Genomic DNA, 27,234 nt, shown 5'->3' with positions numbered 1-27,234 from the left:
TATCCAAAAATTCTTTAACTTCAAAAATCGAAATTGAATAACTTCGTGTTTAATACCTAAATCAGTTTTTTTTTTTTTTTAAATATAATTTAGACAAGCAATAAGATTCCAATACACCTTTTTAGTGCTCAGAATTATGACACGCTATAATTCTATTAAGATAATAAATTTTGGTTTTACTTTTTCCAAATGCAGAAAGTTAAGATTTATTATCTTTGGCAAAGCAATTATCCTTGGCTTCCATCTTTCCTATCTTAGCAAGATGTATTAGGAAAGAAAAGAAGTGATATAAAAAGCCATAACACTTGAATATCAATTAGGATGTTATCAACGGTTTGTTACAATATTAGGAAAGGTAATAAAACCCTTTCTAATGGCCATAAATTGTATTCAAGATCATAATACTTTGCCGGTATTTAGCCATGGATATTTTTTATTCCTTTCTTTTACTATATATTTATAGTGTATTTCGTGTCTAGGCTGTGGATTCTTAAACTTCATAGTCTATATATATATATATATATATATATATATAAAACCGAAGCCTTTGTTGGCACCACAATTTTCCACATTAGCACAATATTTAAAAAATAAAAAATAAATAAAAATTATAACTCCTCAAAACCCTAGCAACCTTATCCCTCTCTCAAGTTAAGAAATATAAAGCCACGGTTTCTGCAAACTCTCTCTCTCTCCAGACGTAGGAAGCCCTAAAGCATTCAAGATCTACAAAACTCTAGCAACCTTACCCCTCTCTCAAGTTAAGAAATATAAAGTCACGGTTTCTGCAAACTCTCTCTCTCCAGACGTAGGAAGCCCTAAAGCATTCAAGATCTACAATGTGTTCAGCTTTTGTAAGGTTAGTTTTGTTTATATATTAATTAATACATAGTACTTTGTTCACCATTGAATACTCATCTATATATATATATATATATATATATAACCAATATTATTATTAGTATGAATTTTATGGAGTTACGGTGTTCAAGAATTAAACCAAAATTCTTTTAAATTATCTATAATATTTTGTCCTCTGAAAATTTTATCTCTTTGATTTTATTATATTGTATTTCTTAAGCTATAGAGAGATTTTCTTTGGTTTCTGCAAACTCTCTCTCTTTCCAGATGTAGGAAGCCCTAAACGCACGGTATAGCATTCAAGATTTACAACTCACGGTATAGATTTTAGCTTATAAAGTTCAGCTTTTGTAAGGTTAGTTTGTTTATATATTTAGTCCTTACGTTTAGGTTTAGGTTTAGGTTTTAAGAGATTTATATATTACTACTATGTGGCTAAATTTCTCATGACATCAGTTTTATGTTTTTAACCAAAGACATCAGGAAAGCAAGAGAAGGCGCATAAATATTTAGTCCTTACGTTTAGGTTTAGGTTTAGGTTTACATTTTAAGAGATTTATATATTACTACTATGTGGCTAAATTTTCCGTGACATCAGTTTTATGTTTTTTTTTTTTTAATTTGTTTTATGTAAGGCTAGTTTGTTTACATCAGTTCTTTATCTCAAAGATAAGACTTTTATTTCTACCACAAGAACTATTTACGTATGTATCCCTTGCAAGCACACATGAACTTAAATTGTCTTTTAATATATGCATACTTTATTATTTTCTAATAGTTTTCCCGTGCATCGCACGGGTTAGCGACTAGTTATACTAATATTTAAACCCTCTTTTGGATAAGTGTATCTCTTTTAATTTTGTGATTATTTGAAACAAGTAATATGAGATTAAAACCATTCTTGTGAAATCATTCACTATTTTTGGTGTAGCGACGATTATGGTAAGTTTCTAAAAGAATTTGAATTGTTATGCATGTATCTATTATCTCTGTAGTTGATAGGTGCTTTGCTTAATTGGAACCATTCCTTTTTAAGAAAATTTTCTAGAAGACTTACCTAAAATTAAGTTATGCAATACCAATTTGTAAATACATGATTTGATAGCTATAATGTAATTGTTTCCAAGAAAAGTTTATGCCTTATTTAGAGTCACCTAAATAGTAAGACTTTAAGATCTTAGGCAATACGTAATTCTACCAAATAAAAATATTACTATAAGGAGAATCACGTCAGACATACCTGAGTGATTGTGCTCAATGGACGTATTAGTGGGTTAGCCCATGGAATGCATCCATTTACCATTCATTTATGAGAAGGATTTTTTCTTTACATGTGTCCTTCACCAGCAAAACGACGAAGGTGCTCCAGTAGTGTATTAGAGATTCAAATGGGAGGATTCCTTGATTGGAGTGATATTTTGGGTTATTTGGTACTGCACTTTAGCGTCCATTACTCCAAATTGAAAAGAGTAACCCTTTGTTGTAGGAAGAGCTTAATGGCTAATCTCTCCACAGACAGCACCAAACTGATAATGCCAAAATCGTCAGTTGGATCACTCATCCAATCCGGAGCTTTAGACGATCTTGTGGGACTTGCAAGATAAAGAGAATTGATCGAAGAGACCATTGGATTGTGCCTAGTGGGGGAGCCTCCGATGCTTAAGTAAGTATCAGCCCATATCTTTTCTACTATAAATAGCATTTTGTAGTGGTTTCTTGACATACCTTGCTAGTGAGACTGATTGTCCCTTTTATAGGTGATTTAGGTAGTTGTTGTACATAAATTAGAGTGATTATTACCTTGATTGTAACGTTTTTTGTCTTGATGAGAGTTTAAGACCTTTGATGGTCGTTATTGAATGTGTTGAACAGTTATCTTTGATGGTCTACTAATGATGCAAGGTTGTCCATATTAATGGATGACCTTAATGATTTTTCTGGACTCATCAAATTGTATCCAAACAAACCTTAGAGAGTCTCCCAAACAAAGAGGAAGCTGAGAAATGGAGAAGAGCTGTTGTCTTTGCTTGAGAGTTTTTTCTCACTTCAAAAATAAAGTTTAATTTATTGTTCATGTTAGAAAAGTAACAAACATTTTCTAAAAAATATATACTCATACTAAAAACTCAATTATCTAATTTCATTTTTAAAAAAATTTATAAAAATATGGTACTAAATACATTTGCTTACATCATGAGTACTTAAAACATGTGTTTTTCCAACATTTTTTAAAGTACAATTTTTACTTTCCAATTTTCTTTTGTTGTGTTTCTATATATATTTTTTTTTCCTTTCATTGCGGCATTTGATGATTTTTTTATTACAAAAAAAAAATTGTCCAATGTGATTGACTGATTTCAGTACCTCAAATCAACTTAAAAAAAAATGCAACTTTTAATCATTTATATATATATATATATATATATATATAAAAAGAGGATTCTCTTCTTTTAACTTGACTTTTATGTGATTCAAAAATACCCTCATTAATGAAGGATACTTTATTTAGAAATAGGGTTATAAATGTCAAATAACAAATTTCATTTTGAATTCAAAAAGAAAACTTCTAAAATTTAGAATTTTTTTCCCCTTTACGCTCAAAAAAGAAATTACAGTTACTGCTCATCTTTAGAGTTTATCATTTTTATTTGTTTGAAAAATAAAAATATATATTTCTAAATTATAATAGATGCAAATTATTAACCTTTACAAAAAAAAAAAAAAAAATAGAAGAGCATCTGAACTTGCGCAACGTGCGTACTTAGAAGATAGTATGTATATTGTAGGTGGGCAAAAACACTTAAGCCCTCCTAGAATAGAGAGTTTATGTATGATGGTCCAATACAATTAATTTGTTAGAGAGTAGGTTTCCGAAGTCAACCTTGATATGCTTATATGGTTTAACTTTTAAGTGAATGGAAAAACATTACATAAATTACAATAGAGAAGTAGATTTTTAAATTAACACTTCCTCGAGTTAGGTTGAGGAACAACAGTTCATATAATATTCAAATTTTGGTTACAAGGTAATGTTGCACAGACTATATTTTCAGTTTTTCGTCCCTCTATTTAGAGGGGTTTCCTCTTCTTATGTAGCTAACTAGATTACATCCTACCCTTCCACTTGTACGGCTATTGATTTTTTTTGGATATTTGTCCAATCAAGGTTTTGCTAAAGGTGGTAGAATGGGTTGTAAGCTGTGAGGGCACTGTTCAAGAGTCATTTTACTATCAATGCAACAAATTAAGTTGGTGTAGTGCATTAAATGCAGAGATAATGGATACTTTATCTGGTTATTTCCTTTATTCTTCACCTGCATGTCTTTATCATCATTCTCGGTATTTTATCTTTTGGTCGAATGTGGCTTGCTCGACGCTTCCCGAGGAACGCTCGCTACTTGGGCAATCGGCCTCTTCATTATTTATTCTTGGGCTCTCATTATGTATTGGGTTAGGACTAATGTGGGGATGGACCCTTCCACCTCCTCGGACCGGGCCAAGTCGTTAAATCTTAAAAAAAAAAAAAAAATTAAAATCTTCAAAACAATTCAAAGATTCAAAAACACACTCGAACGTTTCTGTCTCCGCATTCTGCACCAAGACATAAGGTCCAACACTCCAACTTTACTCTCTTCCATTTGTCAGAGAAAGAAACAATGTCAGACTATTTCCCAGCTGAAATTATCGTCGAAATCTTCTCACGCCTGCCTGTGAAGTCGCTCATCAGATTCAGGTGCGTTTCTAAGACTTGGTGCTCTCTAATTTCAAGCCATGACTTCATCAAAATGCACCTTAATCGGTCTCTCTCATCCACCAAAAACCCACCTTACCTTATCTTTCGTCATTACGATGACAAAATGGAGAAAGAGTGGTTCACTCTCCTCTCTTCCAATGACCCATTCCCTCACAACCATTTTTCCAAACACCTAGACTGCAAGTGGGTTTTTCGCGAACACAATCGCCGTGTTCTTGAGAAACAAATGGAAAAGAAAGGATTTTTCGCATACCCATCAGATTTCAAAGAATTGCACTTCCCATACAGGAGCTTTATGAAGCAAAACTTGTACATTGTTGGTTCATCCAACGGCCTAGTTTGTCTCTTGAATGATACTCCTGATGACCAAACTGACCTTGTTGCACTTCTCTGGAACCCTTCTATTCGCAAATCCATATTCCTTCCGTGTCCTGGCGTTAAATTTCATCCTAGCCTTCATCCTATGCAGTATATTGGGTTCGGCTATGACCCCATTACTGATGATTACAAATTAGTGAGACTTGTGTATCTTTATGATTTGTTTGATCAATATTCGGACGGAAAAAAATATTTTCCTGTGCCTGACTTTCAGATTTATACGCTTAGGACCGGTGCTTGGCGCACTATTACCGGCCATAGTTGTCAGAATATTGCAGACCAGAGCTTTTCAGTGTTTTTGAATGGGTCGGTCCACTGGTTCGGGCACACTCGAGAGCACAATGGCGATTTCCATAATGCTAATAGTGCGTCTCACAATGTGATCTTGTCATTCGATATAGGGAATGAGGATTTTCATGAAATGGCCGTGCCTAAGAGTTTGGAAGAAGTGCATAGATTCAATATGAAGGTTGCGGTGCTTGATGGGTTGCTTGCGCTTGTCCCATATAGGGATCAAGCTTTTGGCGGGTTTTGCTCAGTGTGGGTGATGAAAGAGTATGGAGTAGCTGAAACTTGGACTAAACTATTTAATATCAATTTTGGGAATGTGCTAGGCTTTACAATGAATGGTGAAGTTCTAGTAACTAAGTCTGGGAAATTGCGTATTTATGATCCCAATAGCCAAAGGACTTTGAATCCTCACATCCATGCCCAACCTGAGTCATTTTATTTTGATACTTATATGGAGAGTCTTGTTCTACTGAATGTGGAAGATGGAGTAGAGGAATCTTTAGTTCCTCAGTTTGAATCTCTTTTCTATGGTCATTGACATCGGCATTCTGCAGTCTCTCACATGGGTTTACTGTCTTTTAAAATTGGGGTAAGATTTAAGCAAGCATGAAAAGGTAAGTTCTTGACAAACAAGTGCTGTAATTATTTTTAGTAGTTGGTTACTTTTTTGCTTATCATTAAAAGATGTTTAGCTTCCCTGCAAATTTTCCCTTTTTGAATTTCTTACACTGTAATTTATAATTCTATGCCAAGAATCTTGTAGCTCAATTGGTTAGCATTTCTTGATATTTTTAATGAATATATCCAAGGTTCAAATTCCCCTAGACCCAACTATCAAAATATATATATATATATATTTAAATTATAATTCTATGGTGGCTTGTGTACTTGAGTCATCCCCTTCTTTTTTATATGAAAAATTATTAGTAAAATAAAGAAGAAAATCTCAGTTTTCAAAACTTTTTGATGCCTGGTTGTTGGTTGAATGTGTTATATTCTTTTGAATGAGGTAAATGTGCTCATAATTGTTCGTCACTCCTACCTCATTTACAATGCTGCCCCAGATGTGATTCTCTTGAATTTACCTTACATTTTTTAAGGCAATGCTAATGGACACAATTGCCTTGGCATCAATTACAACCTGCAGACTTAATCATTTTGTTTTCCTTGTAAGCCATTTTTTTATTGGTGTCATTTTAGTATGAACTTATATGCCACTTCACAAATAACACAGACTATCATTCAAAATGCCTTAAGAGTTCTATTATTGTGCATGGAATATAATTCTCTTCACACTAAAATCAATTTTTGGACTCCTTCTCCCATTAACAAGCACTAAATTGAATAGAGATGGTAGCTTGAAAGGAAACCCAAGCCCTTCAAATACAGGAGGCATTAATTAGAGATCATTTTGGCCATTGGATAGTAGTCATTTTCATAAATATAGTACATTCCACTGGCGTTACTGCATAATTATAGGCTGTTAGGGATGGCTTAATTCCAGCTTGGAACATGATTTTACCAATATATTTCTTGCAATAAACTCTCTTTAGGTATATAGTTTGCTAAATAATCATTCACAAATCCTGCCTTGTTATGACACTTTGGTTGTTGATTGCAGGGCATTACTAGCTAGGGATTGACATGTTAATGTGAAGCATATATATATAGGGAAGCCAATAGGTGTGCTGATTGCTTAACTCCATTAAGCGGCCAACTTTTGTAGCCTTTTTGTATCCACTGGCATTATCCATGGTTCCGTATATTGACTATCTTTGGGACACTCAAAGGTTAGCTACTTGTAGGCTTCTTTGAACAGTTTATTATGTATTACTTTTGTACCACCTCTACTTAATGATTGTGTCACCCTATCGGAATTATGTCCAAAGCAGATGTTGTCTTCAGTTGGTGACTTTTCTTTGTCTTGCCTTGAAAATATTATCCAAGATTGGTTTTCAACTAAAATTGCTGCTCAACTCGGTTGGAATTTGGAGTGTGGTGAGAGGCCCTAATCAACTTATTGAACTTTCTATAGATGTACTAAGCATAAAATGGATCAAGTATTCAAGTGGGACTTTTAGATCTACTTTGACTATAGGCACAACGATAGACCCCTTTTTACTGGTTAAGTTTTATAATTTAGACCTAGAAATGGGGCCATCAAGCTTGCTAGTGCATGCAGTATCTCAACTCTGATCTCACATTATATAAGCATACCCTAACATGAACTAATGGATTCAAGAATGTGCCAAGGACGGAATTTTTTTAAAATTCTAGCCAGTAGTCTTTTGGTCTTTAAATCCCTGCCTGGCTGCTTATATGTGTAATTTTACAAAGTTGCAGCTTTATATTGGTTAAAAAAATGATCATGTTAGAACCTATTTGGCATTAGCTTTAGCTTTAGCTTTTAGCTTTTAATTTTTATGTACAGCTTTTTAAAATCTTATTTTTTTTCTCGCATTTTCTCACTATCAAATGCTGATAGATACAATGCTTTATGTTAATGCTTTTGATGCTTTTGGGAGTGAACGATGAATAACTTCTTAGTTTGGACACAAAGCACTAATGATTATAAATTTATAATCCTTATGAAAGAAGTTCTGCAAGTTCCTTGCGGTTTACATTCACCACATCTTCATTTGCAAGATACAAAGTAGGCAAAAATCATGAATTTTCTCTTAATCTAGCTGGCCCCAATTTGGAAAGCAAACATATAGCTCCTCCATCGTTACACCTTGACATTTTCCCAAACCATTATTAAGCCAGCTTGAGCTTCCATGATCCTTAACAGCAGATATAGTAACCAAAGGAAGATTAAGAGACGGGGTTGATGAAAGAAGTAGCAAACATTGTAAGCATATCTTGCCCCTGTTTAGTTTGTATTTATGTCTATATATTTCTCAAAGCAGATTGTGTCACAGTCATAGTGAACGAAAGTTTGAAGGTCTGAAATGTAGGCCAGGGAAGAGCAAGTGCTGATTGAACCAGAGCGGCATACTCAAGTGAGTTCGTTAAAGAGGATCCTTGTCGAGATTGGATTTGGCATTATTGATGTTAGAGAGATTGTGGATTGATGATGGTAGATGAGAATAATAAAAGATTTCTTATTAATAAAAATTTATTATTATTATTAGACTGTAGAGTAGGATATTGTTATCATCTTAGAGCATTTCCATCTGGAAATGTCATCCTATCCTATTTTACCATCCCAAAAAACTATTTTATCAATTATACCATACCATTTTACAATACATCCAACATCCCATTTCTTATTTACATCATCCATTCATTAAAATATTATTTTCACAACCTCTTTCTCTCTCTTCCTCTCTTCTCTCTTTCTTTTCCCTCAATCTCTCTTCCTCTTCATTTTTTTGGGTCTAAAAGATCACCACCATCGTAAAATCTTGACTTAAAAATCTAGCCACCACCAAGAAAACAGAAAACTAACAACCATTGTCACTCACATCCCAACAAACCCACCATGCCACTAGCTAGCAACCACCACCACAACCACAATAGCCACCACCACGCCACCACCATGCCAACCACCAACAACAACCACTAGAAGAAACAACCACCACAAAAACCATCAATAAAAAAAAATTAAAAAAAAAACACAAAGAAATCGCCAAAAATCACAATGAACAACCACAAGAAACAGCCACTACAAGAACCACCAAGAGAAAAAACACACACACACACACACACACACACACACACACAAACAAAGAAACCCACAACATTGATCTCATCGACAACAAATAACCCACTAAGAGAGTTCTCGTCGACAACAACCACAACGTCAAACCCAAAAACCCACCATCGCCGATCTAGAAACCAACCACATCGATCTCCAACTCAACCGCGCCACCACGTCGATTTCGCCGATCACGGTGGAGCTTCGTTGATTATAGAGTGAATTTGGAGTCTAGACTATGGTAGTGGTATGAGGGAGAAACGGAGAGATGATAGAGAAGAGGGAGAAAGAGAGGAAAGTGAGTGAGAGACAGCGAAAGATAGAGAGAGATAAGAGACCGTGAATGAGAGAGAAAAGCCCGATATGAATAAAATATTAATATAATCTTTTGGCATAGTGCTATAGTACCATCATACATTTACGATGGTACTGTAGCACTATGCCAAAAAAAATTACAATTTTTCAAGTTTAGCCTTCCGGCTAGTGAGACAAATTGGGCCTTAATGCTAAAATATGCTTACATTTGGCACTTATAAGCTCAGCTATGAATGCTCTGATTATATTAGACAAGATTGGATGAGGTCCAACTTGTTTCAATATGAATCTAAATTGAGTGAAAATGCCTTTCAAGGATCAATTAACCACTAGGCAGCTAATTGAGAGTATGTTTTCAAATAAATATTTAGATGTCTAAATTGCCAAAGCCCAAATGTATGCCACATGCTCACACTTCATATTGTATGCCACAAGCTCATGATTAGGTGTTTTATTCGCACTTCTATCTATATTTAGCTTAACTGATGTGTGCGGAATGCGGATGCTACCAATATTATTATTATTATGATTTTTAATTGTTTGGTTTTTCATTGTGATGGAACAAAGATGAAAAAATAATTATAATAAAATAATCTGCAACATTATTTATAATTTTGGCTCTGATTTTTCCAGTGATAATTGTTTATTTTGGAAAATTAGTGAGTTTCTTGCAAATCATATTTTCCAGATGGCAAGATAAAACAATTTGTCCTAAGAGATTGTAGCAGCATTTAATTTGGGCATCACATTAGTCTTACACCAGATGGATAGATTTTGCCCCCTCCCACTCTAGTCTAACAAGTTGCTACTTACAAAAAGACCAAAAATGGCCCTTAAGCCTCTAAAGTTTTGAGGGGAATATTTATGTGATATTGTTATATGTATAAAAATTAAAAGAATTTTTAAGTATTGAGGGGAATATTTATGTTTTGTGTTGCCCTAAAAGTCTAAACCCCACCCCCCCCCCCCCCCCCCACACCAAAAAAAAAAGAGATTTAAGTTAGACTCAAAACATTAAATAGGGTTAAGAGTTATCCATTTAACATTTTACACATAAAACAATACCACATAAAGGTTTTGTATATTTTCCCCTGATAATATGAGTTTAATGATATTTTAATAAATGTTCAATGTTATATCTACAAAGATTTTGTTGAATAGATACAATAGTTTTATTCTTATAACTAATGCCAATCTCTTCAATTTATTCATAAAACTAAGAGCATTCATATCAATTTTTACAAATTTTTAGTTAAAATTTAGCTAAAAGAAATTTTTAATACATGTTCAATGATGATAGCTATGAAGTTTTTGTTGAATAAATACGATAGTTTTATTCATTGAACTAAGAGCACTTAAATCAACCTTTTCAATTTTTACATAAAATATAACTAAGATCTTTTTTTTTTTTTTTTTTTTTGGTTAAACAAATATAACTAAGATCATTCATATTAACTTCTTCAAATTTTTGGTTAAATTTAAGCTGATTTTTTTTTCTTTATTAGTTCAGTTTATTTTTCACAAACTCTGTTCTTTTATTCTCTATTCTTTTTCTTAGACCCATTTAAATATTTGTTTTATCATTTTATAAATTCAGAAATTAAACAAAGTACCATGAAAAAAAAAAAATCTAACAAAGTTTAAATGCAACTAATTCACAGCCAACATTAACAACAGTAAGCTTTTCTAATACCACAAATTTTCAAACATGAACACCTCAAACGGCAAGCTTCTCACTGTTCTCTACTCCAATCTCCGCTCAACAATCTCCACCTTCTCCCTCCATAGCACCCAAACCCATATGAAAATGATTTTTTTTTTTTTTTTTTTTGATGATTTGTTTTAGTTCGTTTCACAGAGTTTGTGATTTTTGGTACTCATGTACTCATCAGTGGATAAATGAAACCGGGTAGGATATAATGGAAGTAGTTGGGTGGGCCGGTCCGTTGAACAACCTTAGCGCAAATTAAACTTCTAGGGAAACTTCTTTTAGGTTTTCACTTAGCTCAGTTCATACTAAGCTAATTAAAGAGCACTCACATTGAAGATGCTAAAAATGACCTAAAAGTTATTTTAGCAACCAAAAAAAAAAAGAGCAAGTTATATCAATGGTTTAAATTTAGCAACCAAGCTACAGTAAATCTTTGACACTTTACTGTAGCTCTAAAGTTATTAAAAAATATATATATATATATATATATTAATGTGTTGATAATTGTGATTGTTGTTTATTGTTTAGATATTATATTTTAATGTGTTGAATATTAAAATAAAACATTTGATGTATTATAAAGCGGGGTGTTAAAATAGATAGAATAGTATTTTGAGTCATTAAAAACTAATTTTTAGCAATCTTATTGTGAATGCTATACTACATTACCATAAGAGTACTGTAGGATTTATACTACATCCCTAACCCTAACCCTAATCCTGATCCGCACAATCTCAGATTCTCACATTCTCATACGCAGAGAAGTAGAAAAAAAAAATGTCAGACTATCTGCCGGCGGAGCTGATTGTTGAAATCCTAATACGAGTACCAGCGAAGATAGTGCCGAGGTGCAAGTGCGTTTGCAAAAGATGGAACTCTCTCATCTCTAACCCTCACTTTGCCACCACCTATCTCTCTCACAGCAAACAGCACCCATATCATCTGTTTCGTCGTCTCGACCAAGAAACCGGGGAAGAACTTTTCACTCTGCATCCTTCTGATAATCCAGACAATCCATTCCCTCGCAACTATCACCTCAAGAATCTGAATCGTAGCGACCCGGCCTTACATATCAATCTCCTTCGTCTTGCACAAGAAGTAAAAGACAAAGGAGGCTTCTTTGGATGCACATCAGATTACATTAAGTTGCATTGTCCATACAAAACCAGATACTACCAATACTTCCACGAAATAGTCGGTTCAGTCAATGGACTGATTTGTATGGTTGATTTTTCTTCTTCTTCAATAGATGATAACTATTATCTCTGGAACCCTTCAATTAATAGATCCATGCAACTCCCACGTCCCAAATATCATGATCAGTCAAGAAGTAATTCTTTTTTTGGGTTTGGATATCACGCTCCAACCGATGATTACAAATTGGTGAGACTTGTGTATTTGAAGAACTGTAATTCACCTGTGGTTGACGTTTATACGCTTAACACAGGTGGGTGGTGCTCCGCTAAAGCCCAGCCAAGTGCTCAGTATATAATTGATTCATTCGGGTCCGTTGTTGTGAATGGAGCGCTCCACTGGCTTGCCCACACCCCAGAGGATGCTCACCACAATTTGATTGTGTCATTCGATTTGGGGAATGAGGGAAATGAGGTTGTTTTTCATGAAGTGCCTGTACCTAAGATTTTAGAAGGTGCCCCTCCATTATCGATGATGAATATAGCAGTGCTTAATGGATTACTTACTCTACACGGAGGGCAGCCGGAGCAGTCTGTCGACCGTGGTGGCCGTGAGGATTGGTTGGTGAAGGAGCATGCTGTTTGGGTGATGAAAGAGTATAATGTTGTGAAATCTTGGACTAAATTATATGTTATTGATGTCGGTGAAAATTTTGTAAGGGTGGTAGGTTTTAAGAAAAATGGTGAACTTCTAATAACTATGGAAGATGATAAAGATAAAGGCTTGCTTTTGTACGCACCAAATAGCCGCCGCGGAAGACCTTGTACTGATCTTTACATCTCTGGCTTATCAAGATCTTTCTATTTGGATAATTACGTGGAAAGCCTAGTTCTTTTGAGAAAGAATACAGAGAAGTAAAGCCGTAAAGGTAAAGAAACATGATGCCAAATTTGCTGTCAGTATCAGTTTCAATTTTGCTGTAACGCATCCCTTGTGCTTTAAGACAGAGTACACTACTATTCTATACTCTGATAACCTTGCTTTTGATCATATAATAACAAGCAAAAAGGCCTCAGTAATGTATTTATTTTAATTCCTCAATTAGTATCACTTTTCTAGTGGTAATATTGGGCATTCTAAAGTCATTAACATAGGTTTATTGTTTAATCCAGCTCGAGGCTAATGTGGAGGATCATTTCATATTGTCTTTCAATTAGGAGCAAATCGAAAAAGGTATTTATCAATTATCGATTGCAGTGTGTAATTTGGTTACATCTTTTCTTATTATTGGCAGAAATGTTAAATATTCTTTCTCCCTATTTCTTTCCATCTCCAGCTGGTTACACTGTTAATTTGTAATTCTTTGGTGATCCTTTAGTACATTGATTGTGTAATGGACCTTTCCTGTCTATTAGTTTCCAGTTCAACTTATTAAACATGCGCAAATTTAACTATCTTATATATGCCCTCCAAACAAAATCTAAATAGTAAAAAAGATAAATAAAAATAATAATAAAAAAAACAATACAATATATTCTCTCTCATGTAAGATAAAAAGAAAAAATAAAGTACGAGATTGGTCCGTCCGGAGGACGAGCTCCCAGGACTTGACCAAGAGCAAGAGAAGATCAAGCAGAGGGCCTTCCCTTCCTTCAAGTGTGCATATCTATAAGTAGCTTCTAGTATTGGATAGGAAAGCAAGACAGTGCATTGTAATGCCATTAATTAATTAGAAAGCCCGACAAAAGCTAGATAGATCGATACTAGAACTCAATTGAGGTCCCCGAAATGTTTATGTGTTCTTCCCAATAAATGAAGGGAATAACTGGATTGAAAAGGAATGAAGATTCGAGCCTACGACCAGTTAGTTAACAGCTAGCCGCTCCACCACTGAGCTAATCAGGAACCTCAGGAGATTAGAAGTTCTATTTGCTCCATAAATTTCCCACCTTTTTTTGGTTTATCCATTACTTACAAATTTTAAAAATTTTCTAATAAACCTGGAAAACTTTGAAACTAAAATTAGGATCTTTGACAAAATGGGATCAAAATAAAAAATCATTAGTATTTCACACAAGACAAATTTATTTCGAGTTTCCATTCAAAGCTTATAAAACTTCTCCTTCTAGCATCAAGCAGGTGTCAGACTATACATCGTGCTACAATTTAGCAAAATCCTGTTTTTAATAAACAATCACTAGTAATCTACACTTGAGAATGGCAAGAATCAGAACGTAAAACTGTTTTACAACTTGGAATAAATTTAAAGTGATAATTATGCTAAAACTTAGGATGTGTCATGTGTGTGTATCTCAATATAAAGAAAGAGGGGAAAAAACAAACAAACTTCCACTGATCGAGTAAAACATAACAACTCCATCAAGTAGTTTACGGCTATATATTATTTTAATTTGAGTATGGATAAAGTTGGGTGGGCAACAATGAAATTACTTGGGCTACAAAGGGAAGCAGAGGTTTAATTTCTTTGCAGCAACCAGGTAGTCAAGTTAACTCTTCTTGGGGTTATTTTGAACTTCGATACTTGAGAGAAAACGTAAGACTGCCTGAAGGAAATTGTTAACAAACAAAAATTAGCTATGAATAAGGTTCAAGTGATAGCCTAGTACTAGTAGTAATGACATCCTTTAGGGTGTTTTATGTTTTTACATCTGTCTTTTTGAGTTCATATTTTAACTTGGTTTGCATCTGTCTACCTAAGCCTTCTTAAACACATTGTGTCTATGTTCGTGCTGCCAATAGTCACAACTTTCACATCCTAAAGTATTAATACTCGGTATCTATTCAGACTAAATTCTCACAACCATGCACATTGAAATTCTTCGCATATTACCAGGACAGATCATGAACTTATTGTGAATTGTGAATGTTCTCTTGAGGATCTGTGGTGATTCAATAGCTATAGGGTGACCCACATAAACCAAGATGAACAAAAGGTAAATTATTCAAAATTTTAACTCAAGAAACTTAATCTTCAAATTTATTATATCTTATGAAAGCTTTCCAAATATATAGTAAGTGTGTGAAAAATCCCGTATGACCTGTATGTGATTGCTGTCATCACTGTTGCCAGGACCTCACCTAGATAATATATTAAAAGAGAATTTTACACAATCAAACCTGAATTCTTTGGCTTCTATGGTTCCACATCTAATATGCATTGTTTATAAATACTGCTGCTATATGCAACATCCACCATGCATTAAGATCGAGACAATCTTGGATCAACTAATTACAAGGATGGGGAGATAGAGGAACTTATCAAGGAAAAAACAAGGTTGGAGAGAATGAAGAGGATATGGTTCATAGAATAAGAGTAGCCTAGGGAAAGTGAAGAAGTGTATGGGGATTATTGTGTAACAATAATGCCTATTAAGTTAGATGAGAGATTCTATATAATTGCACTATAAGACCAATTATGCTATATGGTACAAAATATTAGGGGTGTTAAGAAGCAACATGTTTATTATATAATTAATCATAATTGATATTAAGAATACTTAGATAGATCAGTAGGGATAAGGGATGAAGCTATACCTATATAGCTAGGCATGACTTCTCTTGAGGAAAAAATAAGGGAGAGTCGGTTAAGATGATTTGGTCATGATTGCAATGAAGACCTCTTAATGCACTAATAAGAAAGAGTTGTATAATTCAAGTTAAGAGAGTGAAAAGTAGAAGGGAGAGACTTGAAATAACATGGTTATAAGTAGTGAAGAAGGGTACGTTGATTAGAGATCAATTGAGAGTATGATTGTAAATATGATAGAATGATGGAAAGGAATGCATATGGGTGACCCTAATTAGTTCATTTGGAAACATAGTTGATACCAATTTAATTAGGATCAAGGTTTAGTTGATCATTTCACTCTAGTCTACATTCCTTGGTATGTTGTGGTCGTAATTCTCAACATCTGTCTTCTCTTGACACTTGAGAAAAACGTCATTTTCTTTTTGTGCTTGGGGCGTTGAACTATTGATTCTATTGAGTTATGACTAGGATGAAGGATAATTTATATGCTTAATCTTAATATTATACTATTACTTTTGTAAATGGTTTTATGCTCAGAGATCGAAATTTTGCTTCGCAGGAAAACTACTGCATGCATGGATTAGACCAGATAATTCATAATAGTCAACTAATATATAATTACGTAGCATATTCTTTTTTATGTCCACCAAATCTTGCCATCAAAGTGTTGAACTCAAGTAACTTGCATAGACCCTTATACGATAGAGCTTGCATTTGATGCCTTTTTTATAAACCAACTTGCAAAATGTGCTATCGAGTACTGTTTTCATGTCTGTAGCTCTGGTCTTCTATTCAAGTAAAATTCCAATTATGGCCCAAGGGTATTTGTGCTATTCTATACAATAGAGCTTGCATTTGGTGCCCTTTTTTTGAACCAACCTGCAAAATGTGGTATTAACATTATTTGCTGTTTTCATGTCTGTAGCTCTGGTCTGGTCTACAGTTCAAGCAAAATTCCAATTACGGCTCAAGGGTATTTGTGCTATTTTATAGCCCTCAGAAAGTTTTTGCTGAAAAACTCAATACCATCTGTTGAGTGTATATGAATTTCATATTTGAGGATGAGCTCATTTTTACCAAATTAATTAGCTGACAGGGATCAAAAAGGTTCTTGCTGAATTAGCATTTTGTTGACCATATTAATTATATGCTAATCAAGGTTGGGCTCTACAGTTTGGCTGCGCGAAGTTGATTAGTTTAGTTGATTAGCTGTGTTTGAATGTGAAGCTTTTACGGGCTGGTTAGGTGTAGAAAAGATGGAGGATAAGAAGGGGAAGGGGGGGGGGGGGGGAGAATTTAGAATTTTAAAACTGTTTGCAATATTAGTAATTACTAGTTGCATATTCATGTGATGCATGTCAATATTTTTTGAAAAAAAAAACTATAGGTAAACTAGATTAATAGCATATAGAATTAGTAAAAGAACTTAGAACATCAAATTTATGATCTTAAGGCTAGATTGAAAAAATGAAACTATGCTTGTGTGATCACATTAATCCTTATCTTAAACCATTTTATGGGGCTAGTTTAGTGATTCTTAAAACCTTAACAAACATTAACATTTTGGAGTGCTCAGGTTTTAGGGCGGTCAGTCCTATAGCCACAGGTTTTAGGCTACATTAGAAAGTGCAGCCTAAAAAAACGCGACTATAGGCTATGGCCACGTTTTTTTGACATATAGCCGCGTTTTAAAAATGTGGCCATAGAACTTTTTTTTTGTAGTGAGTAACTTTTAAGGGATTTTTCTATGTATATGCTCGAGAGAATTGTAAAGTGCTCAAAGAGTACACCAAAAAAGAAAAAATTAATTAGATTTCACCTGATCTAATCAATTTTAGTGTGCGTTTGGTATTGGCTTAAAAATCCAGCATTTTTTACTATTTAACTTATTTTTGCTACTATTCATAAATCTCATTGCACTTTTTGGTACTATTCATAGGTTTCATTGTATTATTTTAGATACCTTTTAGTTTTATCTATAGTACTTTTAGTAAAAAAAATCAATTTCAATTAAATAAATTGTTTTCAAATGGACTCTTAATCTCACACACTATCAATCAATGCTCCATTTATGGATGTGAAAGGATCTTTAAAAAAGATACCTTGGTGCATTTAAAAAATTGCCAATCCGCAAAATATTTTTCCTCATCAAACAAAAACTTTCTAAAACGAAAACCTTTTGACTTTTTATAATTGGCGAAAAAAAAAAAAACATTTAATAAAAGGTATCAAGTAAAAGAGTTTAGGATAGGAAATAACCCAAACATCAGCCAATAGTTGGCATAGTATATTATTAGAAGGGTCTGACTGCAACTCAAAACAACTTCTAGTCTTCTACAATTACATACGCCTTTTCTTAGCCAAAAGTTTTGTGTTGGAGTTTCTTTTGAGATGCCAAAAGATGTGCACTAATCTATGGTTTCCTTCGTGATGCACATGCTCTAGCTGATAAGACTTCAATATTTTTCAGAGAAACCTGCATAAGGTACAATATGGTGAGAATTGTGATCAATATTGTTGGATTCTGGAGAAACCTCTCACCCATTTGCCGGTACTACATCTGATGATGATTCATCCAGCTCCAATTGGCCCTTGGTTACAACGAATTTAAGCATCCGTACTAAGCCTAAAAAAGTTTTCATGATAGTTGTTAACGGTCATTTTCACGACAAATTTTATGGTTCGATGGAATGACTAAGCCCAATTGCTTAGCGGGTCCGACTAATGTATTTTATCAATGTATTTTGCTCTGTTGCGTGGCCCAAGCCCATGCGAAAGGTTGGAGAATTGAATAGGAATGGTTTTGGTGGGTGTGGGTTAGTTCCCATTGGATCTTTTACATAGGCCCAGCCTGTATGTGCCACGAAATGGGCTAGGGACACTGGGGGCATCTAGGGCCCATGAAGGAGGTCCAATGTCAGAAATTTCCACCCCAGGTTTGACTCCATGCTCTGTGTGACTGTGCCCCTGACTTTCAGCCCAGCTCCATTTTCCCACACCAAGGCAGCTGACTCTAAGAAAAAGGCTGAGCAGCCTAGCCCACTCAGCCACCTAAATGTAGTCTTTTAAGGCCTACAAAGACCAGAGACAGCAGCTATAAAGAGGAAACAACTTTGTTTTCCAAAATCATGCAAAAAGCAACCAAACATTTCCCTAAGCATAAAACATAACACACCAAGTCATAAAGATAGCATCTAAAAGGTCCAAGGCCTTCCTCCCACCTAAGAACTGGTCACAAGCATCCCTTAAAGCTTGGTATAAATATGCATCACCAGCCCACAAGAAAGGGAACGTTTTCCACACAAAAAACCCAAAAACTTTGACACAAAAAGCCCAGTCAGCTACCTAGTGTATGGACGATTTTGAAGGGCTGGGGGTGAAAATATTGAGATAGAGGAACTCTCCCTCTCTTGCTCAGGACCTCCTTCAATTTCTTCCTTTGTGTGACTGCAGGCTGAAATTTCTGACTCATGAATATATAGTTTCTATGTTTTCTTATGTTTTCATTTTCGTGTTGGTTTCTTTTTCCATAAAGCACCATTAGCCTTTGTATACCCCACATTGTGAATTTTGGGCTTGGCTCTCCAAATAACTAACGAATTTGACGAACCCAAGGGGAGTTTTGGGCTCATCTTTGCAATCTCGGCCCTTGTTGCACACAAAAAAAACGTCCCCGACATTTTGGCGACTCCACTGGGGAGTCAAGCAGCTAAGGAAGGAGAAACCATGCCTCCCAAGTCAAAAAACCAACGTACGTCCCACACCGTTGCTCCATCTCAAGGGGCAGCCGCTAACGCTACCTCTTTGAGGGAAGTACGTCTTAAGGAGGAAGTTGAACAAGCCCCTCAGCAAATGAAGGAATTATTTGAAATGATGAGAGGCATGCAGCGGAACCAGGACAACCTTGCTCAGGCCATCCAGCGCATTGAAGAATCTAACAAAGTTCACAATAAGGAAAATCCACGACGAGAGGAGCCCACGCTCGAAAAGGGTCAAAATGAAAAGGTGGCGGATAATAGCGAAAAGACAAGGCAGGACAAAGCCAGTGATGCTCTCGATGCTAATAATGTTTCCCAATATGTCACGCTTGCTGACGTAGCGAAGCTCATTGAGAGGGAACAAGCGAAAATCTCCAAAGTGCCAAGGCAGTTCATCCGCCAACCTCCTTACCCGTCTGAGCTATTACACAAACCATATCCTCGAAATTATGAAGTTCCCACATTTCCACTCTATGATGGACGACGAGGAAATGCTTTTGAGCATGTAAGCAAGTTCATAGATACTATGGGCCCATATGCTAGTGATTCGGAGTTATGCCTTCGCGAGTTTTCCAAGTCGCTTTCTGACAAGGCTTATTCATGGTACATCATGATCCCCGCTGGATCAATCGAGTCATGGGAGGACATGGTGGAGTGCTTCTGTGGGAAGTATTACCAAGAGCAAGAGGAGGTTACGTTGATTGGATTGCACAACACTAAGCAAAGGACCGACGAAGATTTACTCGATTACATACGGCGATTCCGAGATAAAGCCCTCGAATGCCATGTGAAGTACAAGGAGCATGAATTGGTGGAAATTTGCATTGATAATATGTTTTCGGAGTACAAAATTCACCTGGAGAATTTGGAGATCAAGCAATTTGCTCTGCTACTCCAAAAGGCCCGCAAAACTGCAGCATCTTGGAAGACAAACGAGAGAACTTGGAAAACGAGTGAGCGGTCAAAGACCGATAAGAGGAATGCTCCCCAAGCACTCTTGGTGGCTGCCAATGAGCCCGCTAGCAAGAAGCGCGGGAAGGGCAAGGCAATTGAAGAATATCCACCCATATCTTGCACGTCAGAGGAATTGAGTGTCATCCTTGATCGGTGGATCGCAGACGGAGTGGTAAAATTGTACAAGATTGATAGAGAGCCAACCGAGGAAGACAAGAAACATTCACATTTTTGTCGCTACCACAGATATGTTCATCACCCAACTATGGAATGTCGTTACATACGAACGATGTTTCATGAGAAATTGGCAGACGACACTCTCCAAGTAGGCCGTGGCGCTCAAGGTGTACAAAAAAATCATTTGCCTCAACATGACAGGGGAAAGGGGATAGTCGCTGTGGTCATACATGCTGGCGACGAAGAAGAAGATCCCACGATATCTGCCACACTTACTCCGGACGCTATTAAAACATTGTAAAGAAGTCCCGCGTTTTGTTCATTGTTCAACCAATTGGGATTAACCCCTGAAGCTAGAACGGCAGCAACAGAAGCTATAGTTGGCATTGCGTCTTCATCCGGATCTGATTGTTTTACAATGGAAGCTCATGCAAGTCGAGCCTTTCTAGAGACGACCGACGCGGTCACCTTTACTGATGAGGGCATGGAAGTCCAATACCCCGATCACAAGAGGCCATTACATGTCCCAGCAATGATAAATGAAGTTCATGTGAGGAGAGCCCTCGTGGACACCAGCTCATCCCTCAATATTCTTCCATTAAGTACTCTTGTCGCAGTAGGCATTTCTCAAAAAAAAAATACAAGGATTGCCAATGGAGATTACCGGATTCGAGGGAGGATGTGAGCATACCATTGGACACATTCAGTTAGTACTAAAGGTCGGACCACTCGTGGGGCTCACCAAGTTCCATGTTCTCGATTCTTCTTTGTCCTACCATGTGTTATTAGGAAGGCCATGGTTGCATAAGCACAAGCTCATATCGTCTACTTACCATCAATGCATAAAGGGACGCTTAAATGGAAAACCGATTTGCATCCCAGCCAACCCTACTCCTTTCGACCAATCAAAGGCTCATTATCTAGAAGCGGCCTTTTATGATCAATTGACCATAAGTGGAGGGGATGCAATTGCAAACCTTAGGCACCCCGTTGCCAAGTTGGGAGGATGTTAAAGGGGGGTCTGAAGTGGACTTACAAGATCTCCTTGAAAGGAAGAAGAAACGCAAAGAGTGAAAAGAGACAACCCATGATGCTCCAAGATGTGAGAAGTTTCAATTGCCTGATGGGTGCACCGTTTATCGCTTGTGAAGGTGCGCGGGGCCTGAATCTGCCAAGCAAGAGGGCCCCGGACTGATAGAAGGGGGTTGTCTTACCTCCTGTTGCCTGTTAGAAGAAACATTTGATCTGACTAAAAAAGAAGTAGTATCGCAAGAAGTGTTGACACCGCCTAAGCTGTCGCCAAACGATGAGGAACTTGAAATCGTCAATTTGAGCGACGATCATAATATGAAGCTGCCTATCTCCATCAATCCCTTGCTCACGCCACTGGAGAAAAAGGAATTAGTGTCTTTGCTTAAAGAGTATCGAGATGTGTTTGCATGGCAATATGAAGAAATGCCAGGTCTAGATCCCAGAATGGTGGCTCATGCTCTTAATATTGAACTGGGGGCTAAACCAGTGGTGCAGCCAAGGAGGATTTTCCATCCTGACGTTGAAGCTTAAATTGTTCAAGAGGTTAAGAAGTTGTTAGCAGCAAGGTTTATCAAGCCTATTGAACACCCACAGTGGCTCTAAAACATCGTTCTCGTGAAGAAAAAGAACGAAAAGATAAGATGTTGTGTCAACTTTCGAGACTTGAACAAGGTCTGTCCAAAGGATGAGTTTCCTCTCCCTAATATGGACCTGCTTATTGACTCAGCCGCGGGTCATGAGATGTTCCCCTTTATGGATGGCTTTAGCGGCTACAATCAAATTAAGATGGCACCAAGAGACGCAGCAAAAACTGCATTCCGTACTCCTATCAAAAATTTCTACTACACCGTGATGCCATTTGGGCTTAAGAATGCGGGTGCCACGTATCAAAGGGCTATGACCGCTATCTTCCATGACATGATGCATAGGGAACTCGAGGACTACGTCGACGATATAGTCGTAAAGTCTAAAACTAGAAAGAGTCATATAAGAACCCTCAAGAGAGTCTTTGAGAGGTGTCGTCGTTACAAACTACGGATGAATCCTTTGAAGTGCGCATTTGGGGTAGCTAGGATTCCTTGTCCATAAAAAAGGAATCGATGTGGACCCATTGAAAGTGAAAGCTATAGTCACAATGAAACCCCCAACATCAGTCAAAGAGTTGAAGTCCTTTATAGGAAAGCTCTCTTACATTCGAAGATTCATACCGGGGTTAGCAGCATCAATCGCCCCACTCACGCCATTATTGAAGAAAGGTGTGAAGTTTCAATGAAGCAATGAACACCAGTTAGCTTTTCGCAAACTGCAAGAGATGATGACCGGCCTACCTACTGTTAGGTCACCAACGCCAGGCGTGCCACTGCGGCTGTATCTTGCCTCAAATGACAAGGTTGTTAGGGCTCTAATCGCGCAAGAAGGTGAAGATGGTACTGAGCAGCCTGTATACTACGTGAGTAGAGCCCTTAGAGATGCAGAAACGCGTTACCCAAGAGTTGAACGCATTTGTCTATCTTTGATATATGCAGCGCAAAAACTGCGACATTATCTTTTAGCCCACACGGTGCACTTAATGACGAAGTCCAATCCGATAAGGACGCTCTTGCAAAGGCCCATTCTCTCGGGTAGGCTGGCACAGTGGTTGCTCCAACTCTCCGAATATGATATAGTGTCTGTCATGCCAAGGGCAGTTAAAGGTCAGGCAATAGCGGAGCTTCTAGCCCAATTCCCAGGAGAAGACATCTCACAAATCAAGGATGAAGTGCCTGGAGAAGTCACAGAAGTGGCATGCCTGGAGGAGAATAAATGTCTGTGGGAGATGACATTTGATGGATCTTCCATTTTCACTGGCGGAGGAGTTGGTATTGTCCTAGCTAATGGGGAAAACGAAGTCATATCCATGTCTTTCAAGTTAGACTTTCTTTGCTCTAATAATGCAGCGGAATACGAAGCATATCTTACCGGACTAGCAATAGCACGAGAAATGGGAATCAGGAGGCTCAAGGTGCGGGGAGACTCGAATCATGTGGTAAGTTAAGCAAGGGGTGATTTGTCTCTAAAAGAGCCCTCGCTGGCCCTATATCGAGCAATGGCTTAGAGGCTAGAGGATCACTTTGACAAGTTGACCATAGAACACACGCAAAGATCGGACAACCGCCATGTCGATGCCTTAGCCATGCTTGGGTCCAAAATCATGTTCGAAGGGGAAAGCACCAAAGTTACCATCCTCAAAAGAAGCATCCCCACCACACTACTCTTGCAAGAGGAGTTTAAAAATAGGACCACAGGAGCTGAAGATTGGCGAGCACCTTTGAGAGATGCCTTATTGGAACAAGGAATAGAAATTGATGCCAAACAGCTACGAAACTATACTCTTGTTGCTGGCGAGCTTTATCGGAGGCTACCTGGAAAGGTGTTAGCAAGGTGTGTAAATTTAGAAGAAGCAACGAAGAGGTTGAGCGAAGTCCTTGAGAGGACCTACTGTGCCGAGAACGAAATCCCCCTCTATCGACGCCTCCAACGCTTGGGTTATTTTTGGCCTGATATGAAGGCCCAAGCTAGCAAAGTGCAAAGCCAGTGTCCAATATGCCAACATGTGTTCGATAGGGCAGAAGCATATACTATCTTCCAGACGACTGATTGGAGAACACCATTTCTGGAATTCATCTTGGAAGGAGTCCTACCTACTGACAAGAAGGAGGCTTATTACCTTAAGAAGCTAGCCAGGCGCTATTTTGCTGAAGGGGGGGATTTTGTTTCGTAAAGGATACAACGGTGAGCCACTAATGTGTTTGGGCCTCACAAAATCGCAGGCTGTAATGAGAGAAGTACACGGCGGAGAGTGTGGAGAGCATCAAAGGGGAAAGAAACTTCACGAACGACTCTTAGCTGTGGGGTATTATTGGCCTTTGATGAAGAGGGATGCCACTGAGTTTGTTAAATGCTGCCACACCTGTCAAACGCATGCGAACCTCATCCATACCCATCCCATGAGCTTGCAAGACATGAGCACACCATGGCCTTTCCATACCTGGGGGCTTGATCTTATCGGCCCCATCCATCCGCCATCGAATGGCTACATTTGGATCCTTGTCGCCATCGAATATTTTATGAAGTGGGTGGAAGCTATTCCACTCAAGAGAGCAACAGGGACGACTGTGGCCAATTTCATCAAAGAGCACATCCTCTGCCGTTTTGGGATTCCATACAAGATTGTGAGCGACAATGGTACTCCGTTCATAAACAAAGGTGTTCGAACAATCACCGAGTATTACAAAGTCAAGCATCAAAGGTCGACCCCTTACTACCCTCAAGGGAATGGACAAGCGGAGGCAACCAATAAAGTATTATTGGGAATTCTTAGTAAGATGGTGTTTGACTATGCTGGAGGTTGGAATACGCATCTTCTCGACACACTTTGGGCCTATAGAAGCTCTACCAAAACGGCCACTGGCTTTTCGCCATTTTCTTTGGTATATGGCACCGAAACCATCTCACCAGTGGAGTTGATGGTGCCAACAGCTTGCACATTGCAGGGCCAAGAGCTTGAAACAAATGCAAATATGTGTGCTGAGGCGCGGATGGTGGACTTGGAAACAATGGATGAAATGCGCAACATCGCACGCGGGAGGGTACGACGATACCGGCAACGAATGAGTAGTATGTATGAGCAGATTGTACGTGAACGGATCTTCGTGGAAGGCCAACTCGTTCTTAGGGTAGCAAATTATGTAAGGAGAAAAGTAGTGGCCCCTTCCAAGTTTGCACCAAATTGGGAGGGCCCATATGTTGTGAAGGAGGCTCATGGAAGCGGGTATTATCGCCTTTGTAGCATGGACAAGTCTACCACGATGGATCCCATCAATGGCAAGTGGCTCAAGCTTTATCACGCTTAGTGAGGCCAAGAAGTGCTAGTCTGATTTGGAAACATAGGTATCATGCGACGCTTGTGTTTTTTATTTATTTGCTTTCCTCTAAGGCGAAAAACACCAGCTCACTTTTGAGGTTGGGCGTCATCCTCCATGTGATTTGCATTTTAGTTTATTACCTTGCATTTTCTTATGGGAAACATGATGTATGAGTGTAACGAATCAATGAGAATGCCCACTTTTCTTTTCTTTTAAAAAAAAAAAAATGGCATCATCACATTCTTGTTTCGCTTTTTCTTTTTTTGGTATATGTATATATGCATATATATATATATATATATATATATACACGTGCATGTGAGCGCACATACCTTAAAAGAACATAAATCACTTTATTCGAGAGACAAACCTTACGAATTCATAAGGGAGCTCATGAAAAACACGATCAAGGCAAAACCCCTACATGCGAGACTACTACGCTCTCAAAAAGGTAAAGGAAGCCAGCTGGGTACCACTTCAACGATAATCCTTGCAAAATGGTAAGGAAGTCAATGAAGTAATAACACGGCTAAATCCTCATTCACAAGAGGGAGCCTGACATTCGCTCAAAGGTACACCTTACAAAATAGTAAGGAGACCAACAAAAAATGGGGGAGGGGCGATAATGCATGTTCATACCTGAAACCTTGTAAAACAGCGAGTGGGCTTACGAATCAAAAGCTAGCGTCAAACGCTATAAATTAACACATATTAAGCAATGGCTAATTACTATTACTACAGAGATACTGAGTGTGAGGATACAACTAGTGCCACAGCTTGCCATAGGTAAGGATGGTAGGTGTACTATTTGACTACATAGGAAAACAAAACCATCCCCCCTAGACAATGGCAGGTTGGCATGATCTGCAACACACATAAATATAGTCCAAAAAAAAAAAAAAAGGCCAGCGTGGTAGCCCTGCATACTATACAAGGGAGGCAACCACTAAATGGCGAGCCAAAAAATATATGTATATATATATATATATATAATCCTCGCAGAGAATGAGGTACGAGAAGGCCTAAATCACCCTTTAAAGGCTACAGTAGTCAAGCACCCTGATCAGTGATGCTTCCTTGGAGGATGGATTAAGGGTAAGCTGATCGCCTGACTAATCGCAACTTGCTTCTAAGTAGTGATACGTAACCTGCAAACATACGTGATCTCAAAAGGAAGGTATGAAACTACTTTAATTTGAGTATTTAATAGATGCATACACTCCCATAAAAGCATGAATGACCTTTCCGGAGCTAAGTGCGAAAGCGCGTTTGATAATATATTTTGTGCATAATATGTTTGGATACAATATGTTTAGATACAAAATGCAGGTCGCATTAACCATGATAGGTTAATCCAAGCGACATACCAAATACAGAGCCAAAAGGGGTTGTTAAGCACATGTACACAACCTAAAAAAAGAAAAGGGGAGAGGGGTCTAAGCACTTCTCCTACAAAATACATTTGTCATAAAAAAAAAAAAAAAAAAAAAAAAAAAAAAAAAAAAAAAAAGTGACAAGGAGACAGCGGAAATTCAAAGCAAGCCGTGAATGGCGGTGTTATCCAAAATGAAGGAATTTGGAGGATTTCTTTGCAAATGGGCCATCTTTGACTTCAGCATCGCGAGCTCTTTTTCCAATTCAGAAATCCGATGCACAATAGATGCTAATCAAATTTTCACGTCTCTCCGAAACCACGATGTAGCAACATCTCGAA

General features: G+C 37.4%; 2 protein-coding genes across 5 annotated transcripts; both read left to right on the top strand.

Annotated features, from left to right (window-relative positions):
- The first annotated feature begins 4,425 nt into the window (after positions 1-4,425).
- Positions 4,426-7,682, top strand: LOC115957426 (F-box/kelch-repeat protein At3g06240-like). Of its 4 annotated transcripts, none has more exons than XM_031075664.1 (3): positions 4,426-4,594; positions 5,222-5,898; positions 6,906-7,680. In XM_031075664.1, the coding sequence occupies exons 1-2, from the start codon at positions 4,518-4,520 to the stop codon at positions 5,820-5,822; spliced, it is 678 nt and encodes a 225-aa protein (XP_030931524.1). In that variant the 5' UTR covers positions 4,426-4,517; the 3' UTR covers positions 5,823-5,898; positions 6,906-7,680. The 4 variants fall into 4 exon arrangements, with proteins under 4 accessions (XP_030931524.1, XP_030931522.1, XP_030931523.1 ...); XM_031075662.1 differs by having other exon boundaries at positions 4,426-5,898; positions 6,906-7,074; positions 7,177-7,679; XM_031075663.1 differs by having other exon boundaries at positions 4,426-5,873; positions 6,906-7,682.
- Positions 7,683-11,722: 4,040 nt separating this feature from the next.
- On the top strand, positions 11,723-13,374 carry LOC115957425 (F-box/kelch-repeat protein At3g06240-like). The gene is made up of 2 exons (XM_031075660.1): positions 11,723-13,072; positions 13,317-13,374. The coding sequence occupies exon 1, from the start codon at positions 11,788-11,790 to the stop codon at positions 13,060-13,062; it is 1,275 nt and encodes a 424-aa protein (XP_030931520.1). The 5' UTR covers positions 11,723-11,787; the 3' UTR covers positions 13,063-13,072; positions 13,317-13,374.
- The last annotated feature ends 13,860 nt before the right edge of the window (positions 13,375-27,234 follow it).

This window comes from Quercus lobata, chromosome 8 (genome assembly GCF_001633185.2).
Source record: "Quercus lobata isolate SW786 chromosome 8, ValleyOak3.0 Primary Assembly, whole genome shotgun sequence".
Classification (NCBI taxonomy): Eukaryota; Viridiplantae; Streptophyta; class Magnoliopsida; order Fagales; family Fagaceae; genus Quercus; species Quercus lobata.
The sequence above is the reverse complement of the archived record's forward strand: the minus strand, read 5'-3'. Positions and strand labels throughout refer to the sequence as shown.

Bases quoted from the DNA above. Each gene is read 5' to 3' on its own strand.
- LOC115957426 (XM_031075663.1), top strand. From the start codon at position 4,518: ATGTCAGACTATTTCCCAGCTGAAATTATCGTCGAAATCTTCTCACGC.
- LOC115957425 (XM_031075660.1), top strand. From the start codon at position 11,788: ATGTCAGACTATCTGCCGGCGGAGCTGATTGTTGAAATCCTAATACGA.